We start from the raw sequence: 22,233 nt of genomic DNA on the forward strand, positions 1-22,233 counted from the left end.
TGTTCAGAGTCAATAGATCTGGTCTGTTTGGAAGCTTGTGATGTGGCACTACAGACAGATCTGACAATGTTGTGCACCAGTGTTGATGTGCCCACGTGGGAGCTATGAGTATCATAGTGAGGGAGGTGTGACGGATCTTGTTGACCAGAAATGGAATTAGTGGGAGAGGCTGAAAAGCATAAGCAAATATCCCTGACCAATTGATCCATAGAGCATTGCCCTTGGATTGAAGGTGTGGGTTCCTGGATGCGAAGTTTGGGCATTTTGCATTTTCGCTTGTGGCGAAGAGGTCTATGTCTGGGGTTCCCCACAATTGGAAGTATTGTTGAATCACTTGTGGATGAATCTCCCATTTGTGTAATTGTTGCTGCGACCTGCTTAAGAGGTCCACTAGTTGACTGTGTATCCCTGGGGTATACTCTGCTAGTAGTTGAATGTGATTGTGAATTGCCCATTCCCAAATTGTCTGTGCTAAAAGGGATAATTGATATTGTTAGAAATGGGGTCTTTGGTTGACAGTCTGGTTACCCCCTGTTCAAGCAAGGACCCTCACTCTAGTTAGGATAAAAGAGAATCACCCTCAGCTAACCCCTGCTTACCCCCTTGGTAGCTTGGCAGAGCAGTAGGCTTAACCTCAGAGTGCTAGGTGTAAAGTATTTGTACCAACACACACAGTAACTTAATGAAAACACTACAAAATGACACAACACCAGTTTAGAAAAATAGGAAATATTTATCTAGACAAAACAAGACCAAAACGACAAAAATCCAACATACACAAGTCAAGTTATGATTTTTTTAAAGGTTTAAAATAAAAAGAGTCTTTAGGTAGTTGTAACACCACACTAGCGCTGCTAGCGTGAAAATGTACCTGGTTTGCGTCAAAAATAACCCCGCACGGGCGGTGGGCGTCGAAAGTAACCCTGCACGGCTGTGTGCGTCGAAAACAACTCGGCACGGCGGTGCGCGTTGAAAAAGCCAGCCACACGACGATCCGAAAGTCCCGCGGCGCAGGGTGCGATCTCTCAGCCTCCGTCAGCGATGCTGCGCATCGTTTCTCCTGCTCCGGGCGTCGGTTTTTCGGTCGCGTTTCCTGCGGCGTCATTTCTCAGCTGCGGAACCGGCGTCGCGTCGTTTTCTCAGCCGCGATCGGATTCGCGTCGATCTTTTCTCCGCACGGCGCTCGGTGCGTGTATCTTTGTCCTTAGGCTGCCAGCCTCTCCTTTCAGGGTCCCAGGAACTAGAAGGGCACCACAGAGCAGAGTAGGGGTCTCTCCAGAGACTCCAGGTGCTGGCAGGAAGAAGTCTTTGCTATCCCTGAGACTTCAACAACAGGAGGCAAGCTCTACATCAAGCCCTTGGAGATTTCTTCTTCAAGATGGAAGGCACACAAAGTCCAGTCTTTGCCCTCTTACTCTGGCAGAAGCAGCACTGCAGGAAAGCTCCACAAAGCACAGTCACAGGCAGGGCAGCACGTTTTCCTCAGCTATCAGCTCTTCTCCAGGCAGAGGTTCCTCTTGGTTCCAGAAGTGTTTCTAAAGTTTGTAAGTTTGGGTGCCCTTCTTATACCCATTTTAGTCTTTGAAGTCACCTTTCTTCAAAGGGGACTCACACCTTCTTGTGAAATCCTGCCTTGCCCAGGCAAGGCCTCAGACACACACCAGGGGGCTGGAGACAGCATTGTCAGAGGCAGGCACAGTCCTTTCAGATGAGAGTGACCACTCCACCCCTCCCTCCTAGCAGAGATGGCTAATCAGGAAATGCAGATCACACCCCAGCTCCCTTTGTGTCACTGTCTGGTGTGAGGTGAAAAACAACCCAACTGTCAAACTGACCCAGACAGGGAATCCACAAACCAGGCAGAGTCACAGAATGGTTTAAGCAAGAAAATGCTCACTTTCTAAAAGTGGCATTTCCAAACGCACAATCTTAAAATCAACTTTACTAAAAGATGTATTTTTAAATTGTGAGTTCAGGGATCCCAAACTCCACATGTCCATCTACTCTCTAGGGGAATCTACACTTTAATCATATTTAAAGGTAGCCCCCATATTATCCTATGAGAGAGAGACAGACCTTGCAACAGTGAAAACGAAATTGGCAGTATTTCACTGTCAGGACATATAAACCACATTACTATATGTCCTACCTTATCCATACACTGCACCCTGCCCTTGGGGCTACCTAGGGCCTACCTTAGGGGTGCCTTACATGTAAGGAAAGGGAAGGTTTAGGCCTGGCAAGTGGGTACACTTGCCAAGTCGAATTTACAGTGTAAAAATACACATACAGACACTGCAGGGGCAGGTCTGAGACATGATTACAGAGCTACTTATGTGGGTGGCACAACCAGTGCTGCAGGCCCACTAGTAGCATTTGATTTACAGGCCCTGGCACCTCTAGTGCACATTACTAGGGACTTACTAGTAATTCAAAATATGCCAATCATGGATGAACCACTTACATACAATTTAAACAGGAGCACTTGCACTTTAGCACTGGTTAGCAGTGGTAAAGTGCCCAGAGTAACAAAAACAGCAAAATCAGAGTCCAGCACACATCAACAACCTGGGGAACAGAGGCAAAAAGTTAAGGGAGACCACGCCAAGGATGAAAAGTCTAACACGTGTCCCCCCCAGCTAAAAGTGGGGAGCAACTACCCAACCTCATGGGAGTTCTCATCACTAAGGCGGAAGAACCTGGACAGACCATCAGCATTGGCGTGCTCTGTACCGGGTCGATGTTCCACCGTAAAGTCCATCCCCTGTAGGGAAATGGACCACCTCAACAGTTTTGGGTTCTCACCCCTCATCTGCATTAACCATCTGAGGGGTCTGTGGTCGGTCTGAACTCGGAAGTGAGTCCCAAACAAGTAGGGTCTTAGCTTCTTCAGTGCCCAGACCACAGCAAACGCTTCACGTTCTATGGCACTCCACCTACGTTCCCTGGGTAGTAACCTCCTGCTAATGAAGGCTACGGGTTGATCTAGGCCCTCTTCATTCAGCTGTGAGAGTACTGCTCCAATACCATGCTCTGAGGCGTCTGTCTGTACAACAAACTCCGTGGAGTAGTCAGGTGCCTTCAGCACAGGTGCTGTGCACATGGCAGCCTTCAGGGCATCAAAAGCGTTCTGGCAAGCCTCTATCCAGATCACTTTCTTGGGTTGCTTCTTAGAAGTCAACTCAGTTAAGGGGGTAACAATGGTACCATATCCCTTAACGAACCTCCGATAGTATCCTGTGAGACCTAAAAAGGCTCTCACTTCAGTCTGGGTCTTGGGAGGCTCCCAAGCCAGAATCGTGTCAATCTTAGGCTGTAGGGGTGCCACCTGGCCACTCCCCACCTGGTGTCCTAAGTACACAACAGAACCCTGCCCTATTTGGCACTTGCTCGCCTTAATAGTGAGGCCTGCCTTCTGCAGGGCCTCTAACACTCTCCAGAGGTGTTGCAGGTGTTCCTCCCATGTGGAACTAAACACAGCAATGTCATCCAGGTAGGCGGCACTGAACTCATCCAGTCCTGCCAACACCTGGTTGACCAACCTCTGAAAGGTGGCAGGGGCATTCTTCATCCCAAAGGGCATCACATTGAAGTGGAAGTGCCCATCGGGGGTAGAGAATGCTGACCTCTCCTTTGCCCCTTCAGTTAAGGCAATCTGCCAGTACCCAGATGTTAAATCAAACGTACTGAGGTACTTGGCAGCTCCTAACCGATCAATGAGCTCATCAGCTCGGGGGATGGGGTGTGCGTCAGTCTTGCTGACCGCATTGAGACCCCGGTAGTCCACACAGAACCTAAGTTCTGGAGTGGCACCAGGAGCAGCAGCCTTTGGGACCAAGACCACTGGGCTGGCCCAAGGACTGCTGGAGTGCTCAATAACCCTGAGGGCTAACATTTTGGAGACTTCCTCCTTAATGCAAGCCCTCACCCTGTCAGTCACCCTGTAAACCTTATGTTTAACAGGTGTACTGTCCCCCGTGTCCACATCATGTGTGCACAGGTGTGTGACTCCTGGGATCAGGGAAAACAGCGAGGCGAACTGTCCCAGCACGTGGCGACAGTCCCTCTGCTGTTCCTCAGTCAGGGAGGGGGAGAGGATCACTCCCTCCACAGACCCATCTTTCTCTCCTGCAGACAGGAGGTCAGGAAGAGGCTCACTCTCTTCCTCCACCCCGTCATCTGTCGCTAGGAGCATGGATAGCTCAGTTCGCTCAAAGTGTGGTTTGAGGCGGTTGACATGTAGGACCCTCAAGGGGTTCCTGGGGGATTGCAAGTCTACCAGATAGGTGACCTCGCTCTTTCTTTCCACCACCTCAAAAGGCCCAGTCCACTTATTTTGGAGAGCCCTAGGCTCCACTGGTGCCATGACCCACACTTTTTGTCCAGGCTGAAACTCAACCAGAGTGGCATTCCGGTCGTACCACCGTTTCATATCCTCCTGGCTTGCTTCCAGGTTCTCCTGAGCGAGACTCCTGAAGCGGGCAGTCTGGTTTCTTAGTGCCAGCATGTAGCTAAATACATCCTGGGGTGGTTTACTAGGAGCTTTCTCCAAAGCCTCCTTCACCAGACTGAGTGGTCCCCTCACAGGGTGGCCATAGATGAGCTCAAAGGGGCTAAAGCCAAGTCCCTTTTGAGGCACCTCCCTGTAAGCGAACAGAAGGCATGGCAAGAGGACGTCCCACTTACGCCTCAAGGGCTCTGACAGGCCCTGAATCATGCCTTTCAAGGTGCGGTTGAATCTCTCAACCAGACCATTACTTTGGGGGTGGTACGGGGTGGTGAACTTGTAGGTTACCCCACACACCTTCCACAGAGACTTCATATAAGTGGATATGAAGGTTGTACCCCTATCAGATACTACCTCCTTGGGGAACCCCATGCGGGTAAAAACCCCCATCAAGGCACGTCCCACCACGGGGGCGGTGACCGTCCTTAGAGGAATAGCTTCTGGGTACCGTGTGGCATGGTCCACCAAGACCAGGATGAACCTGTTGCCCATGGCTGTCTTGGGATCCAGAGGCCCCACAATGTCAATTCCTACCCTTTCAAAGGGAGTACTGACTACCGGTAAAGGTTGGAGGGGAGCTTTGCATTTCCCCCCACTCTTGCCACTTGCCTGACAAGTCTGACAAGATCTACAATAAGCAGCTGACTGCTTGTTCATCAAGGGCCAGTAAAAGTGGGAGACAAGCCTCTTATAGGTCTTGTCCTGCCCTAGATGTCCTGCCAAAGGCACATCATGAGCCAAACCCAGTAGGAAGGTCCTGAAGCCCTGGGGTACCACCAGCATACGAGCTGACCCCGGCTCAGGAACCTTAGGCTCACTATACAGGAGGCCATCCTCCCAATAAATCAGGTGAGTACCTGGCGCCCCGCCAGCCGCCTGGGCTGCAGCCTGCTGCCGCAGTCCCTCAAGAGTAGGGCACTCCTTCTGCGCTGTGCAGAATACTTCCCTGGTGGGTCCCCCTTCCTGCTGCCACTGCGACAGCTCAGGGACCTCCCCCAGTTCAGCCACCTGTTCCCCTGTAGGTTCCGGGGCATCACCCTCAGGCTCTGCCTCCTCCCGGACCGTGGGAACTTCTGGGGCGGGTTTCCCGCGCCTCCTGCCTTTCCTCTTCTTGGCGGTCCCCTGGGCCACTGTTTCAGGCTCCAGGGGCTCTTGACTACCCTGATTGGCTGCCATAGACCGGGTGGATACGCATACCCACCCAGGCAGACCCAACATCTCCAAGTGAGACCTGTGTTCCACCTCCTTCCAAGGGGAATCTTCCAGGTCGTTGCCTAGCAAACAATCAACAGGCATGGTTGGACTCACAGCTACTTTCCAGGAACCTGAGACCCCCCCCCATTCAAAGGGAACCTGCGCCACTCTGCAGAGGCGCTCAGAATTGTCTACTGCAACTACTTGGTGAAGTACCCGGGGATCAATCTGCTCTTCAGACACCAGGTGACTCCTCACTGTAGTCACACTGGCTCCTGTGTCTCTTAGAGCCTCCACCCTCTGTCCATTGATGGTCACCCATTGCCTGTACTTCTTAGTGTTATCAGGCACTAGGTTTCTCTGGACCATCTCACTGTCCCCTAGTGAGACAAGGGTCATTTCTGCTGGTTCCCACCCACCTGAAACCAACTCCTCCCCAAGCGCTACACTGGCCAAACCCTGGGACGGTGCACCAGTGGGTGCCGGTGTACTTTTGGGGCATTTGGGGTCCCCCCTCACATGACCCACCTGGTCACATGAATAGCACTTACGTAGGGGACCACCTGCCATTGGCTTCCCTTTGGAGAACCATGGCTTCTTTTCACTGGGGGGTTGGGAATCCTTACCCTGGGAATCAGTTTGGGGCCCTTTAGAGAACTCATCCTGTTTGCCCTTACCCCCCCCTTTCTTCTGAGAGGGACCCTGCCCACCCTTGGCGTGGTCTCCCCCATACCTCTTTTGGACCCTGGTGCTCTCCCAGCGGTCCGCTTCCTGTGCAAGCTTCCTGGGGTCAGTCAGCTTGCTGTCAATGAGGTGCTGGCGCAGCTCTGGAAAACATAAACTGTACAAGTGCTCCCAAGCAAGTAAATTGTAAAGCCCCTCATACGTGTTTACCTTACTGCCCTTCACCCAACCATCCAGTGACCTGCAACAAGAATCAACACATTCCAACCATGTTTGGGATTCCTTTCTCTTGTAGGATCTAAACTTCTCCTTGTACTGCTCAGGGGTGAGACCATACCTGGTAAGTAAGGCCTCCTTCATGGCAGGGTAGGTGAGACTCTGAGCATCCCCTAAGGCCGTCAGTGTGTCCCTCCCCTCTGCCTCAAAATGCTTCCACAGGGCTGCCCCCCAATGAGCTTCAGGGACCAGGTTCATGTGGAGAGCTGACTCATAACCCTTGAACCACAAGTAGATATCATCCTCCCTCTTATAATCCCTCACAAGGTCTTTTGGGATGTGTACCCTTCTCCCAGGCTGCACTGTAGAATTGCTGCCACCATCCCTACTGGACTGACTCCTCTGATCAATCTCTTTTAAACTGAGCTCATGAGCCATGTTTATCTTCCTTTCCTCAAGGGCCAGCTTTCTCTGTTCCACCTCTAGACTGAGCTTTTTCAGCTCCAACTGGTACTCCCTCTCTGCCTGTCTGTCCTGTAACTCTCCAGGTGTCAGACTCTTGGAGGACACACTGCTACCTGCCCTGGAGATTCTCCCCTGAGACATAGCAGGCCCACCCACTACATCAGTGTGAGTGACTTGCAACTCCTCTTCCCCCTCTGGCTCCTCATCTGTGTGCCCCTCAGCTGCTTTGGCTGTCACCCAGGCCCTCAGCGCCTTTTGCAGCTCATCCTTCTTGGATGAGCTCTTAATGGGACAGCCAACATTACTACAAAACTGCTTCAACTGAGCCACTTTGTAGCTCTCCAATTTCTCCAAGTCAAAAGCAGCTTCAGCTAGGGCATCTCCAGACTGAGACATGATGAGAGGTTAAAAAAATATGCACAGTTCCAAAAACAGAAAAGCAAGTTCTCAAATGAAGTTCCAGAAAAGTCAATCACGGGATCAGTGAAAAAAAGAAACTGAATGCAGAGAAAAACAGTCCAAGTAGAAAAAAACAAAAATCACAAGACTAGTAGTATGTGGTCACGTAGTGGTCTGAGATCAAAACAGTAGTGTACACTTAATTACTGTATGTCAAGTACAAATACAAGTCCAAATCCCGACCGCTGGTCACCAATGTTAGAAATGGGGTCTTTGGTTGACAGTCTGGTTACCCCCTGTTCAAGCAAGGACCCTCACTCTAGTTAGGATAAAAGAGAATCACCCTCAGGTAACCCCTGCTTACCCCCTTGGTAGCTTGGCAGAGCAGTAGGCTTAACCTCAGAGTGCTAGGTGTAAAGTATTTGTACCAACACACACAGTAACTTAATGAAAACACTACAAAATGACACAACACCAGTTTAGAAAAATAGGAAATATTTATCTAGACAAAACAAGACCAAAACGACAAAAATCCAACATACACAAGTCAAGTTATGATTTTTTTAAAGGTTTAAAATAAAAAGAGTCTTTAGGTAGTTGTAACACCACACTAGCGCTGCTAGCGTGAAAATGTACCTGGTTTGCGTCAAAAATAACCCCGCACGGGCGGTGGGCGTCGAAAGTAACCCTGCACGGCTGTGTGCGTCGAAAACAACTCGGCACGGCGGTGCGCGTTGAAAAAGCCAGCCACACGACGATCCGAAAGTCCCGCGGCGCAGGGTGCGATCTCTCAGCCTCCGTCAGCGATGCTGCGCATCGTTTCTCCTGCTCCGGGCGTCGGTTTTTCGGTCGCGTTTCCTGCGGCGTCGTTTCTCAGCTGTGGAACCGGCGTCGCGTCGTTTTCTCAGCCGCGATCGGATTCGCGTCGATCTTTTCTCCGCACGGCGCTCGGTGCGTGTATCTTTGTCCTTAGGCTGCCAGCCTCTCCTTTCAGGGTCCCAGGAACTAGAAGGGCACCACAGAGCAGAGTAGGGGTCTCTCCAGAGACTCCAGGTGCTGGCAGGAAGAAGTCTTTGCTATCCCTGAGACTTCAACAACAGGAGGCAAGCTCTACATCAAGCCCTTGGAGATTTCTTCTTCAAGATGGAAGGCACACAAAGTCCAGTCTTTGCCCTCTTACTCTGGCAGAAGCAGCACTGCAGGAAAGCTCCACAAAGCACAGTCACAGGCAGGGCAGCACGTTTTCCTCAGCTATCAGCTCTTCTCCAGGCAGAGGTTCCTCTTGGTTCCAGAAGTGTTTCTAAAGTTTGTAAGTTTGGGTGCCCTTCTTATACCCATTTTAGTCTTTGAAGTCACCTTTCTTCAAAGGGGACTCACACCTTCTTGTGAAATCCTGCCTTGCCCAGGCAAGGCCTCAGACACACACCAGGGGGCTGGAGACAGCATTGTCAGAGGCAGGCACAGTCCTTTCAGATGAGAGTGACCACTCCACCCCTCCCTCCTAGCAGAGATGGCTAATCAGGAAATGCAGATCACACCCCAGCTCCCTTTGTGTCACTGTCTGGTGTGAGGTGAAAAACAACCCAACTGTCAAACTGACCCAGACAGGGAATCCACAAACCAGGCAGAGTCACAGAATGGTTTAAGCAAGAAAATGCTCACTTTCTAAAAGTGGCATTTCCAAACGCACAATCTTAAAATCAACTTTACTAAAAGATGTATTTTTAAATTGTGAGTTCAGGGATCCCAAACTCCACATGTCCATCTACTCTCTAGGGGAATCTACACTTTAATCATATTTAAAGGTAGCCCCCATATTATCCTATGAGAGAGAGACAGACCTTGCAACAGTGAAAACGAAATTGGCAGTATTTCACTGTCAGGACATATAAACCACATTACTATATGTCCTACCTTATCCATACACTGCACCCTGCCCTTGGGGCTACCTAGGGCCTACCTTAGGGGTGCCTTACATGTAAGGAAAGGGAAGGTTTAGGCCTGGCAAGTGGGTACACTTGCCAAGTCGAATTTACAGTGTAAAAATACACATACAGACACTGCAGGGGCAGGTCTGAGACATGATTACAGAGCTACTTATGTGGGTGGCACAACCAGTGCTGCAGGCCCACTAGTAGCATTTGATTTACAGGCCCTGGCACCTCTAGTGCACATTACTAGGGACTTACTAGTAATTCAAAATATGCCAATCATGGATGAACCACTTACATACAATTTAAACAGGAGCACTTGCACTTTAGCACTGGTTAGCAGTGGTAAAGTGCCCAGAGTAACAAAAACAGCAAAATCAGAGTCCAGCACACATCAACAACCTGGGGAACAGAGGCAAAAAGTTAAGGGAGACCACGCCAAGGATGAAAAGTCTAACAATATGAGTGTGTGCCCCCGTTTTTGCAGATAATACATTTTGGTCATGTTGTCTGTCCTTATTAACACTGTGTGTGATCTGTGTTTAAAAAGCTTTGAGTGTTAGGAACACCTCCAGTAATTTCAAATGGTTTATGTGATAAGTTTGCTGAATAAAGTTCCATTCCCCTTGTATGGTGAGGTTGTTTAGATGGGCTCCCCAACCTATCATTGATGCATCAGTTGTGATTATGGTCTGTGGCACAGGTTCCTGATAAGGCCGCCCTTTTAATAAGTTGGTGTGATTCCACCACTGCAGAGAGTGGTAAGTCTGGCGGTCCAACTACATTAGACCCTGAATGTGAGCCTGTGCCTGAGACCATTGTTGCGGGAGACACTGCTGTAGCGGTCTCATGTTTAGGCGTGCATTAGGTACTATTGCGATGCATAATACCATCATTCCCAATAGTTTCATGATTAACTTCACTGTGTAAGTGTGATTGTATTGCATTTGAGATATGAGATTGTGTAAAGCTTGAATTCTCAGTGTGTTTGGGTACGCTAATGCTGATTGAGTGTTGAGAATTGCACCTAGATATGGCTGTATTTGTGCTGCTTGCAGATGAGATTTTGGGTAATTGATTGTGAATCCTAAGTTGTGTAGGATGTCCACTGTGTACTGTGTGTGCTGTTGACATGTTTGAATGATGCTGGCTTTTATGAGCCAGTCGTCCAGATAGGGAAAGACATTTAAACGTTGCCTTCTGAGGTATGCTGCAACAATTGCGAGGCACTTGGTGAATATCCTTGGTACTGTGGTTACTCCAAAGAGTAGTACTTTGAACTGATAGTGTTTGCCTGCTTTCACAAATCTTGGACATTTGCGGGTGGTGCTGGATGTATAGGAATGTGGAAGTAAGCATCTTTTAAATCCAATGCTGTCATATAGTCTTGTTTCTGTAGCAGGGAAACGATGTCCTGTAGAGTGACCACGTGGAAATGCTCTGACAGAATGTACTGATTGAGGGGTCTGAGATACAAGATTGGTCTGAGAGTACTATCCTTCTTTGGTATGAGGAAATACAGGGAATATACTCCTGACCCTCGTTGGGCTATAGGTGCTATCTCTATGGCACTCTTGAGAAGAAGTGATTGTACCTCTTGTTTTAATAAATTGTGATGTTCCAGAGAAAGTCTGTGCGAGCGAGGTGGGATGTTTGGTGGATTTGAGATGAGTTGTAGGCAAGAACCATGTTGGATAATTGATAGCCTCTATTGAACTGTTGTAGCATCGTGCCATTGTTGGTAGAAATGTTCCAGTCTTCCTCCCACAGGAGATGTATGCTCTGTGGGGATGTGTAAAAAAGTCACTGTTTAGTTGAGGAGGAGGAACCTCTTGGGGTGGCTAATTTTCCTCTACCTCTAAACTTATTTCCTCTGTAAGAGCCTCTGAAAGAGCCTCTGTTGTAAAGATGTGGCCCTTGTTTCTATTGGGATGTGGACGGCTCTGAGGTTGATGGTTTAAAGTTACCTCTAAACTGGGGTCTACGAACATTTCCCAGAGTAGAGGAAGTGGAAAGGGCACCCATAGCTCTAGCTGTATCAGAGTCTTTTTTATCAGCTTTTCTATGGTAGTATCTACTTATGGGCCAAATATGTGTTGCTTTTCAAAAGGCATATTTAACACTACCTGTTTTATCTCTGGTTCGAACCCTGAAGTTCTTAGCCATGTGTGCCTTCTAATAATCACACTTGTATTGATACCCCTTGCTGCAGTGTCTGCTGCATCTCCTGCAAATCTAATCTGATTATTAGAGATAGCCTGCCCCTCTGTTACTACCTGCTGTGCCCCTTTCTGGTGTTCTGGTGTAAGGTACTGTAAGAATTCCTCCATCTCATCCCAAAGAGCTGTGTCATATTTTGCTAACAGTGCTTGAGAATTTGCAATCCTCCAGTGATTAGCAGCTTGAGTTGCTACTCATTTCCCAGCAGTGTCAAATTTACTGCTCTCCTAGTCTGGGGGATGAGCATCCCCGTGGATTGGCTATTTGCCCTTTTCCTTGCTGCACTGACAACTATAGAGTCAGGTGGTAATTGGGCTCTAATAAAAAGTGGATCTGAAGGTGCAGGTTTATACTTTTTGTCTACCCTTGGTGTGATGATTACAGACTTCACTGGCTCTTTGAAAATGTTGTTTGCATCTTTAAGCTTGCCTGGGAGCATAGGTAGAAATTGATGCTCTTTGTGAGTAGATGTTAATGTATTCAATAAGAAGTCATCCTCAATGGGATCTGTATGCAACTGCACGTTGTGATATGCAGCTGCCCTAGCTATCACCTGATTGTATGCAGTGGTATCTTCAGGTGGAGATGGCCTAGCAGGGTATAAATCATGATCATTAGAAGGTATGGGATCTGAATCATATAAATCCCATTGATCTATATCCTGATTAATATCATCTAAATCGTCCCCATGTCTTGAGATAGGGGATTGTGGAGAAAATTGTATAGGTGAAGGTGATGGTGGTGGAGAAGCAGAAAGTAAAGAAGAATTGGTGGTGAAGGCTGTTGTGGTGCCTGGATGCATGGATATGGATTTTGCGCTGTTTAGCGTCCATTACTTCCAATATGGGCCTCATTTCAGAAGACTTCTCAGTAGTTGGAGCATATTTCCCACCCACAGGATTCAGCTCCAAAAGTTTGGAAACCAAATATTTTAGTTGGGCCAAAAATGTCTGCTCCGAAATCGATGCCAGCTTTTTCGGCTCTGAAGTATAAATCTGTTGACTGTTCGTGCTGCTGTGTCTGCCGAGTCTAGAGCGGACCTTATTTGGTTGTTGGATATTGCTTGTCCTTCTTCCACAACTTGTTGGGCACGTTTCTGGTGTTCTTTGGGCAAGTGCTGTATAATATGTTGCATCTCGTCCCAGTGTGCCCTGTCGTAGCGAGCCAGTAGGGCTTGCGAGTTTGCGATCCGCCACTGATTGGCTGCCTGTGCTGCCACTCGTTTGCCCGCTGCATCAAACTTCCTACTCTCTTTGTCAGGCGGTGGAGCGTCTCCTGATGATTGAGAGTTTGCCCTCTTTCTTACTGCTCCTACAACCACTGAGTCTGGTGTAAGTTGCTGTGTTATAAACACAGGGTCCGTTGGGGGAGGCTTGTATATTTTTTCTCCACCCTAGGCGTGATAGCCCTTCCTTTCACTGGCTCCTGGAATACCTGTTTTGTGTGCTTGAGCATGCCTGGGAGCATTGGCAGATTCTGGTAGGAAGTATGGGTGGATGCCAAGGTATTGAACAGGAAATCATCCTCTATTAGCTCTGAATGCATTGCTACATTGTGGAATGTAGCTGCCCTTGATAGTACCTGCATATATGCAGTACTGTCCTCTGGAGGTGACGGCCTTGTTGGGTAACAATCTGGGCTGTTGTCTGATACTGGAGCATCATTTAAGTCCCATGCATCCGGATCATCCTGTGTCATCCCTGTATGCGTAGGTAACTGCATTGGAGGTGTTGTTACCGGGGACAGCTGTGGTGAGTGTAGTGGGGAAGGTTGTGGCGAAAACCTCAGTGGTGGGGTTTTATCTCTGGCCACTTTCGCCTTCGGCTGCATTTCTGACTCATGTAATGCCAGCTTTCGTTTGGTTTTGATTGGAAGAAGAGTTTGTATTTTTTCCAGTCTCTTTCTGGATATGCAACCTCCTTTGCGTATGGTCTAGTTCCCCCATGTTTATTTCCTGCTCAAATCTGTGTTTTTCATGCATTTGGCTGGTAAGTCCTTGCTCTTCTGAGTAAGAGCATCTTTTCGGCTCCGAAGCCGCTTTTTTCGGTACTGATGCTTCCGATAAAGTCTTTATCGGTTCCGACGTAACTTTTCTCACCTTGGGTGAGTCGAACTTTCGGTGCCGAGATCGTTCGGTGCCTGAATTTCGACTGGAGTCGGATGTCTTCGGCAAATCTTTGGCCTTTTTCGGTGCCGATGTTTGGTCACCTTCTTTTCGATGGGTTAAGCCATGGCCTGCTGGCGGTGGCATCCCCTTGGCCTTAACGATTTTTGTGTGAGTCTTGGATGGGGCAGTTTTACTCAATGTTTTCTGCATCGTCGTGGGTCGCTCACTTTCGGATTCATCGGAGTCCGTCCCCTGGATGGAAATTCTTTCCTCCTCTTCGACGTCGAGTTGTTCCCTTGGTGTCGACGCCATTTGTAGTCTTCTCGCTCTTCGATCACGTAGGGTCTTTTTAGATCGAAACGCCCGACAGGCCTCACAAGTATCCTCCCTGTGTTCTGGTGATAAACACAGATTATAGACCAAGGGGGTTATTCTAACTTTGGAGGAGTGTTAATCCGTCCCAAAAGTGACGGTAAAGTGACGGATATACCACCAGCCGTATTACGAGTTCCATAGGATATAATGGACTCGTAATACGGCTGGTGGTAAATCCGTCACTTTTCCGTCACTTTTGGGACGGATTAACACCTCCTCCAAAGTTAGAATAACCCCCCAAGTGTTGGTCTGTATAAGGATACTTCGAATGGCACTTCGGACAGAAGCGGAAGGGGGTCCAGTCCATTAGTTTCGTCGATGGATGCGGTCGGGCCAACTAGGCCCTGCTGAAGTGCGGAAGCCCCGAAGGGCCGCCGGAGCACTTCTACTATCGGTGTCGATATGCTAACACTAAACCGATACCGAACGCGAACAATACTGTCGAATTTTCGATATTTAGCTAACTTTCCCGATTCGAAATACAGAGAGAAGAGGAACACTTTCGAACCCGATGGCGGAAAGAAAACAATCTAAGATGGAGTTGACGCCCATGTGCAATGGAGCCGAGAGGGAGGAGTCCCTCGGTCTCGTGACTCGAAAAGACTTCTTCGAAGAAAAACAACTTGTAACGCTCCGAGCCCAACACTAGATGGCAGGATAATGCACAGCATGTGTATCTGCAGCTACACACGCCACCGAACATATATATATATATATATAGAGAGAGAGAGAGAGAAAGAGAGAGTGTACTCATTTCTGTAAATAAATGGATAGTGAGAAATTGAACCTCTTCTGATCTACATAAAATAAATAATTTTGGTTGTCTTTCTACATAGATGAACAGGTTTGAGCTCTCCTATACCCCCAAACAATAAGAAAGAATACATACTAAAAAGACGATTGCTCCCCATCTGGTAGAATATTAATTTTTATAAATTGAAATTTTAATTATCTGATGGCATTTTTAGGTATGATTAAAGATTGGATGTGTTTATTTTTTCTTTATTGTACAACTCCGTTCATATGTAATGATTACACAGTGACAGCTACCACTGTGTAGTTCTTCCTTTGGTTGCACTTTCATAACAGAGCAATTTTTTTGCTAATAACTTTGGCGCCATTTGACAAATCTGCAAGAAGCTTTTAAAAAAAGAGTTAAGACAGATCAGCCCCTGCCTGGAAAGTTTTGGAGGTGATCTGTTAAGCGGGGACCAGAAAAAGGCAGGGTCTGAAACATTTTCCCATTGTAATTTCTATGGGAGATTTTGGGAAGCAATACTGAAAAAACAGTTCAACTGAATGACACCAAATTTGGGACGGTATGGTTAGCTGAATAAAGTAAAACTGGTAATTATTATTATTTTTTATTATTAACAACACCTAACTACAATATCACTTTAACCTTTGTTTTTTTCTGTGAATTTCTAGAGTTTTTTTTAAAGCTAAGCAAAAATGTTGTTACCTTTTTTAACCATACCCTCACTTTAAACTTTTTTTTAATGGATATATTTTTACATGCACACATACATACATAGCCTTAGTTACATTAGATTTAAATTAGTATTTTTGTTTCTTGTATGAGTGGTACTTCAGAAAAGATTTTGTGAAACTTAAGAAAGCTTATTTCTATAATGACATAAAACAAATCTTTTTAGGACTAGAATGTAATTTGGTTTGTAAATATAAACTACATATTTCACAATAATACACATTTTTGTACACAATCACTTTTGTATCAATTACCCTCCACTACTTCTCTTGCACAGGAGAAACACTGCTGCCTATTTTTCCCTGGCGTGATTAAGTTTGAACATTAGACAGGAGTCTAATCAGATTCTGGATCATGATTAAGCAAGTGTCCAGCCTGAAATACTTACCATATCAGTGGTTACTTCTATACTTGATCGTCTTGTGACAGTGGCCACCATTAGAACTTTAATTTGGTATTGGGTAGGTTTGCAGTGCTTAATACTTCCAATCACAAACTGCTGTTCCAACGACTGCTTGATGTGAATAAAATCCAGCTTCTCCAACAGGGTTCAATCAGTGCAATTAGACCCCTGTTCATTTTCTGCCCAGCCAGTTTCCTGGGCAATCTGGAGGACTCTGCCCTGCACCAGATTTATTTAATTGTTCCCTAGACTATTTAGCACGCCTGTTTATGCTTATGATAGTTTACTTGTATGGACACAAATACCAATTATTTTCAGTCTTAATTAAATGCAAAGATGATCAAGAAGTCACTACCCTGAGAGTTGTCTTATGTGTTGTCTGATGGCAGATGAGTATACATTTTGCTGAGCTCAGTGCATCCAAGTCTGAACTTCTGTTAGGCCAGAGTGACCCAGCTGGACGACGGTCTCTGACCTCCTTCTAAGGGCACGACCATACACCCTCAACTATTGTGAGAAACCTAGGTATGCTACTGGATTCAAATGTTTCTCTTGAAGCTCAAATCTCAGTGGTGTTTGAGTGTGTTCCTACCAATTGAGAATGCTGATGGGCACTTCCACTTTGCTCTGTTCCACAAAAAAAATCACAGAGGTCTGTGTGTTCATCTACTCAAGGCTAGATTTTGGAAGCAATTTCCATCTAAGCTCACACATAAAGGTGATGTCTAAACTTCAGAAAATTGAAAATGCTGCAGCCATGGCCCACATTGGGATCAAAAGATCCGATCCTCGCTCAATGATATTCAGTGGTTGCTTGTGTTTAATAGAATTGCCTTCAAATCACTTTGTGTGAGGTGTTAAATAACTCGGACCCACATTTCCTTTAAGAGAAACTTGTGGAATTAATTCCTGAATGTAGTCTCCTTTTATCTACTATTAACTTTCAAACTCCTACTAAAATATTTTAAGATTAGTTACTACAATCTTAGTGTTGGATTGTTCAGAGTCCAAGGGGCAAAGGTCTGTAAACCCTACCAATCTCAGAGCTGAGAAGGAACGCTTAAAATTCCATAAAGGTCTTGAAACTTGGTTAGTTGGTCGGGAGGATTCTTCAGTAACAGGAGGGTGATCTCCATAGTCCTTTTTGCTCTCTACAGCTGCAAATGAACCCTTTAGGGTGAATGTTTTTCAGCACGTTTTAATACATTGTATTGTATTGTATTGTAATAGTATTTATATAGCGCTTACTACCCCTGACGAGGCGTCGAATTGCTTTTTGGCGAGTAGCACGCTAATCCGGAACCCAACTAGAATTAGTGATGGATTAGTATCGGGAAATAGGAGTACAGTTTTAGTATTATTATGAGTTAATTTGAGCCGTGGATATGAGAGTTTGTTAGTTAGACTGACAGGAGTAATGGAGTGGTGGAGGAGGAAAGAAATCCAGAAGTGTTTATTGGGAGTATATCCCTCATTTACTCATCCCAGGGGCTTGGGATGAGTAAAGTGGGATGGAGGAGGGAAGATTCTGTGGAAGGGTTAGGGAGATCATAGTAGCAGGGTGAGATAAATGAGGGCGAATTTAGTAGGGTTGTTTTGTTTGGGAGGTCATGGTAGTAGCACATGCCCGTCATCACTGAAGCACAACTAGTACCCTTATGAACTAGGTAATGGAAGAGAGGATGATTAGTCCTGGGGTGGCAGGGAACCGATCAACATTGGGTTCACTCTGAACATTTTAAGAAGTGACTAGAGGCTGTATAAATAAAGTTGAACTTTTATTCCGCTCAGTTACAACAACCCCTGGCATGTCAGACATCATATCACTGTTCTCTTCTCCTCACCTCCATCATTATTGCAGAATCTTCCCCCAACATTCTTAAAAGTCATCCTTAACCAACCTCCACCACCTTACCAGCATTCCTTAACTCTTGTAGAGGTGTACGTTCACATGTTCTGCATACTTCTGCAATCTAGTGTTGGGTGCGGAAGTTGTGGAAGTTGTTTTTCTCCTTCGAAGAAGTCTTTCGAGTCACAAGGTATAGTGACTCATCTCTGCGATATTGCGCATGTGCATCAACTCCACTGTGAGATTGTTTTCCCACAGGCAAGTGAGAAAGAAGTGAAAGGTATGTGTAAGAAAAGGTGTTCTTAGCACTGCCTGGTCCACACTGGCGTGTTGGTGTGCTAAGACAGCCATTCAATAGTGAAGGTGTGTGGTGTAGACCATGAAGCTGCCTTACAAATGTCTGCTAAGGGAAAGTTAAAGAAAGGTCATAGTGGCTCACTTTTTACAATTAGGGTGTGCTGTGGGCGAAAAAGGTAAAGGTCTTAGTGTAGCAAGTGTGTATACACTTGTGACTTAATCTGGATGTGCTGGATTTGCATTTAAAGTATGAAGAGCTCTTTCCGCAACAGAATTTGTTTGCGGGAAAAAGACTGGGAGCTCAATGGACCGATTGAGGTGAAAATGTGTAACTACCTTGGGTAGGAGTTTAGGATTAGTGCAAAGAACCACTTTGACTATGTATTTGGAAAAAGGTTTTTTCTAAGGTTAAAGCCTGGAGCGCACTAACATGCCTAAGTGAGGTGATGATGACTAAGAATGCCACCTTCCATGACCAACTGAAGTCGGCATGAGGGAAGGGACTCAAATGGGGAAGCAATGAGTCTAGTGAGAACCATGTTGATGTTTCAGGACTGTGCTGAAGAAACCAGAGGCGGAATATTTAATAAAAGCTTCAGTGCCTGGAATTTTGAACAGTGAGAGATGCTGTTATTCTGAAGATAGGCAGCCATTGCAGCAAGTAGTGTATAGAAGTGTATGCTACATATGCCTTCTGCAAATGAAGCAGGTAGCAGACAACGTCTTGCACCGCGGCTTTCATAGGATCAATTTGTTTGGGTTGGCAGTAGCAAACAAAACGCTTCCATTTTGCTTTCTAACAGGTTCTAATGGTAGGTCTGCGGGCTTCCTTGAGAATGTTCATACATTCTGGTGGTAAGCCAAGGTAGCCAAACTATGACCTCAGGAGCCAAATTGCTAGGTTGAGCATTTTTTGCGTCTGGGTGTCTCATCAGGAACTACTGCGAGATCTAGTAGTGTTGCGAACCTGGGCTGACGCACCCAAGTGGGAGCTACAAAGATCATGGTGAGACGTTTGCCTGAGCTTCCAAACCAGAAATGGAATGAGAGGGAAAGGTGTAATCATGCTCACCAGGCCCCAGCATCTGTGTTCCTTCCCTAAACTGTACCACTGCTTCCACAGTTGGCACACCCCTTACACACAGCCAAGTCCCTTGTAAAAGGCAACAGTGCTATGCGTGCTTCTCATGTGGCCTGGGACCTTTCTCCAGTTGTGCTGCGTGGGCTCCCCTGCGACTCCTGGTTCCTCTTCCAGTGGGTCTCCTGTGGGGGCTGCCTTTTCTTCTGTGGGCTCCGTCTTACCGAGGGTCCCCATAGGACTGCCCCCCATGGGTTGAGTCCTCCTGGACCTTGCTGGTCCCCAGCAGCTCCACTTTTGCTTCACTGCGACCTCTGCCTTTGCCAATGCTTGTTGATAGCTTTTCCACGCCACTGACGACTGCAATCATCCATCCAGCATGGTACGTCGACTGCATCCTCCAGGAACTCTTCACTGACTCCGGGCTGCATTGCTGACCATCTTCGTCCCACCGTCGGCCAACTCCTGCAACCACAGACAGGTGGGTAGTGACTCCTACCCCCACTGGACACTTCTGTGACTTCTGGACTTGGTCCCTTTCTTCCACACGTCTTCCTCTTCAGGAATGTACAGCTGGTTTCTTGCAATCTTGTCTGGGTGTAGCATTATCTTCTTTTTCGTCCTTTTGGGTGGTTTGGCACTGTGGTACTTACCTTTGTGGTTTCCTAATTCCTCCAGCTCCCTCTACACATCCCACTCACCAGGAGGAGGTTGGGGGTGGGGGGTGGACGGGGGGCGAATTGGGGTTCCTGCATACACATTCCATTTTTTTAAGTATATGGTTTGGGTTCCTCCTAGGGTCACTATTGCCTATTTGCTATTGCATTGTTTTCTATTGCTTTCTATGCCTAATTCTAATTATTAGTGTATATATCTAGTATCCTACTTTCCTCCTATTGGAGGGTACCCTCTAGTATGTTTTGTTAACTGTGTCACTAAAATAAAGTACCTTTATTTTTGTAACACTGAGTGCTTTCTTCCATGTGTGTAATTGCTGTGTGACTACAGCAGTATTGCATGAGCTTTGCATGTCTCCTAGATAAGCATTGGCTGCTCACCCACAGCTAATCTCTAGAGAGCCTGGCTTCTAGACACTGCCTACACTACACTGATAGGGCATACCTGGCCCTGGTATAAGGTGTAAGTACCTTAGGTACCCACCACCTACACCAGGTCAGCTTCCTACATATGTCCTGCCATCTTCAATTTAGAAAGGGGCTAACAGCTTGGCTCTTCAGTGTTACCTTTGTTGCTTAATTACCTCCTTAATTCCTCAGTGCCAAGGCATCATCTTTTGGGTAATAGAGGTAATACACAAATCTCTTTTCTTTATTCATTCAAGTACAATGCCAAAAAAATGGGTTTTCTAATTCCTATTCGAATTCCACCCCTAACCACTTGTTCAGGCTGCCATCTTGGAAAATCTATGAGGATTGCTTCGGTGCTGGAGCTGAGGGAGGGAGTTTGTATGCAAAGTTAGTAGGCTGAACTCTATGCAACGAAATACTGCTTACGTAGCCTCTGTCTTATAAATAAAATCAATCTAAAATAATTACCTTTATCCCATGGATGCAAAAGTATGTGTGCTTTATTCTGAAGGGCAAAGTCACAACGGTGCAGCTGTCTAGAAGGGATGAAACTTTTTTTTTGGGACTGAGCCCACTGAAATACTTATCTCTCAATACAGGGTAGATACAAGGCAAGAACGTAGAACAATAAAGTGAAACCAGCTAAAAAACATTTAATAGGAGTTGGCTTACACCAATTAACCAGAAAGTAAAATTCACCAGTCTATTTTGTCTACCAATAATGTTTTCAGACGTGAAATATCTTTTTTTTTAAAACTAACATGAAAGGCTAGAGTAATGTCAAAATAAAATATGGTCACACTTACCAAAAAACGTAGAGCATCGTCTTTTAATATGCCACTTCGATACATTTTAACAATAACCCTTGTGCAATAAACCAAGTTTGGTGAAAGCATTACCTTCTTGCTATCGAGGAGGAGCTCTTGAACAGGATTCTTGTTTTTGAACAGTACTAACTCTTCGATGATGTGCACAGTCTTGTTCATGGTGACAGCTTTGTGTAACCTCCCGTCAACTGGTGATAAAGCAGAAGGAACCAAACAGTGAGCATAAATGTTGATATTGCCACACAATGTGTAGGGATGCAGATGGAAACTGAAGTCAGAAACTAGCAGTGAGTACAATGCAGCACGTACGGCACCAAGACATCACAAAGTCAATTAAAACCAATTACAATAAAAACTGTTTTTTTCACATCCCGATATTCAATTTTCACGATGAATTGCGCAAGTGTCGTATTTTGGCGGGAAATCTTAAAAATTGAAGCCCATACCAAAGCTTTCTGCTTTTGGGCTTGCAGGCAACAAGCAAATCTGCTCCGGCTGCAGAGTCCCTCCCTAACTATATGACGGAAGAAACTGGGCCGAGTGAGGGGGGATAGAAGGTGAAGACGAGGAAATAAAATGCACAGAGGAGCAGGTGAAGAGCACTGATCATAGAGCTGGGGAAAAAGAGTTCGGAGAGCACAGAACACTGCCGCCACACTAATTATTTTTATTTTCAGTTTCCTAAATCACATTTTTTAAATTAAAAAATACTAAAGTGAAATAAGTCGATTAAAAATAGGCCATGTTTCATAAAACCAAGATTCAAGCCAAAAATAAAGAGGGATCTTAATGCCCAAGTTACCAAGCTAGGGGAAAAGGGTTGTTAGAGCATTAGTAATAACCAGTGAAAGTAGAGAGGGAGAGCGTCTAAAGATTTGAATGTCATATGTAATTGTGGACATGGAATTAAGAAACAATAAAAAGTGTGCCACCCACTTTTAAAGCTGAACTTCCAAGACAGGTGTTAAGGGAAGTCCTTATAAAATGTGCAAACTGCAAAATTAGCTGAAGGCGTTCATGCTGCACAGCAAAACTTAGGCCCTGATTACCAGTTTAGGCTCTATTTAGCGCACCTGATAATGATTAAAAACAATTATACCACAG

General features: G+C 46.2%; 1 protein-coding gene across 3 annotated transcripts in view; it reads right to left on the reverse strand.

Annotated features, from left to right (window-relative positions):
- SEMA4B (semaphorin 4B) overlaps window positions 1-22,233 on the reverse strand; it is a 160,040-nt gene that overhangs the window by 16,019 nt on the left and 121,788 nt on the right. For all 3 annotated transcript variants that reach the window (XM_069222666.1, XM_069222664.1, XM_069222665.1), the window contains exon 11: window positions 21,202-21,317. In XM_069222666.1, the coding sequence (XP_069078767.1) occupies window positions 21,202-21,317 (116 nt within the window). The remainder of the gene's footprint in view (window positions 1-21,201; window positions 21,318-22,233) is intronic.

The sequence above is a fragment of the Pleurodeles waltl genome, chromosome 3_1 (assembly GCF_031143425.1).
Source record: "Pleurodeles waltl isolate 20211129_DDA chromosome 3_1, aPleWal1.hap1.20221129, whole genome shotgun sequence".
NCBI classification, from domain to species: domain Eukaryota; kingdom Metazoa; phylum Chordata; class Amphibia; order Caudata; family Salamandridae; genus Pleurodeles; species Pleurodeles waltl.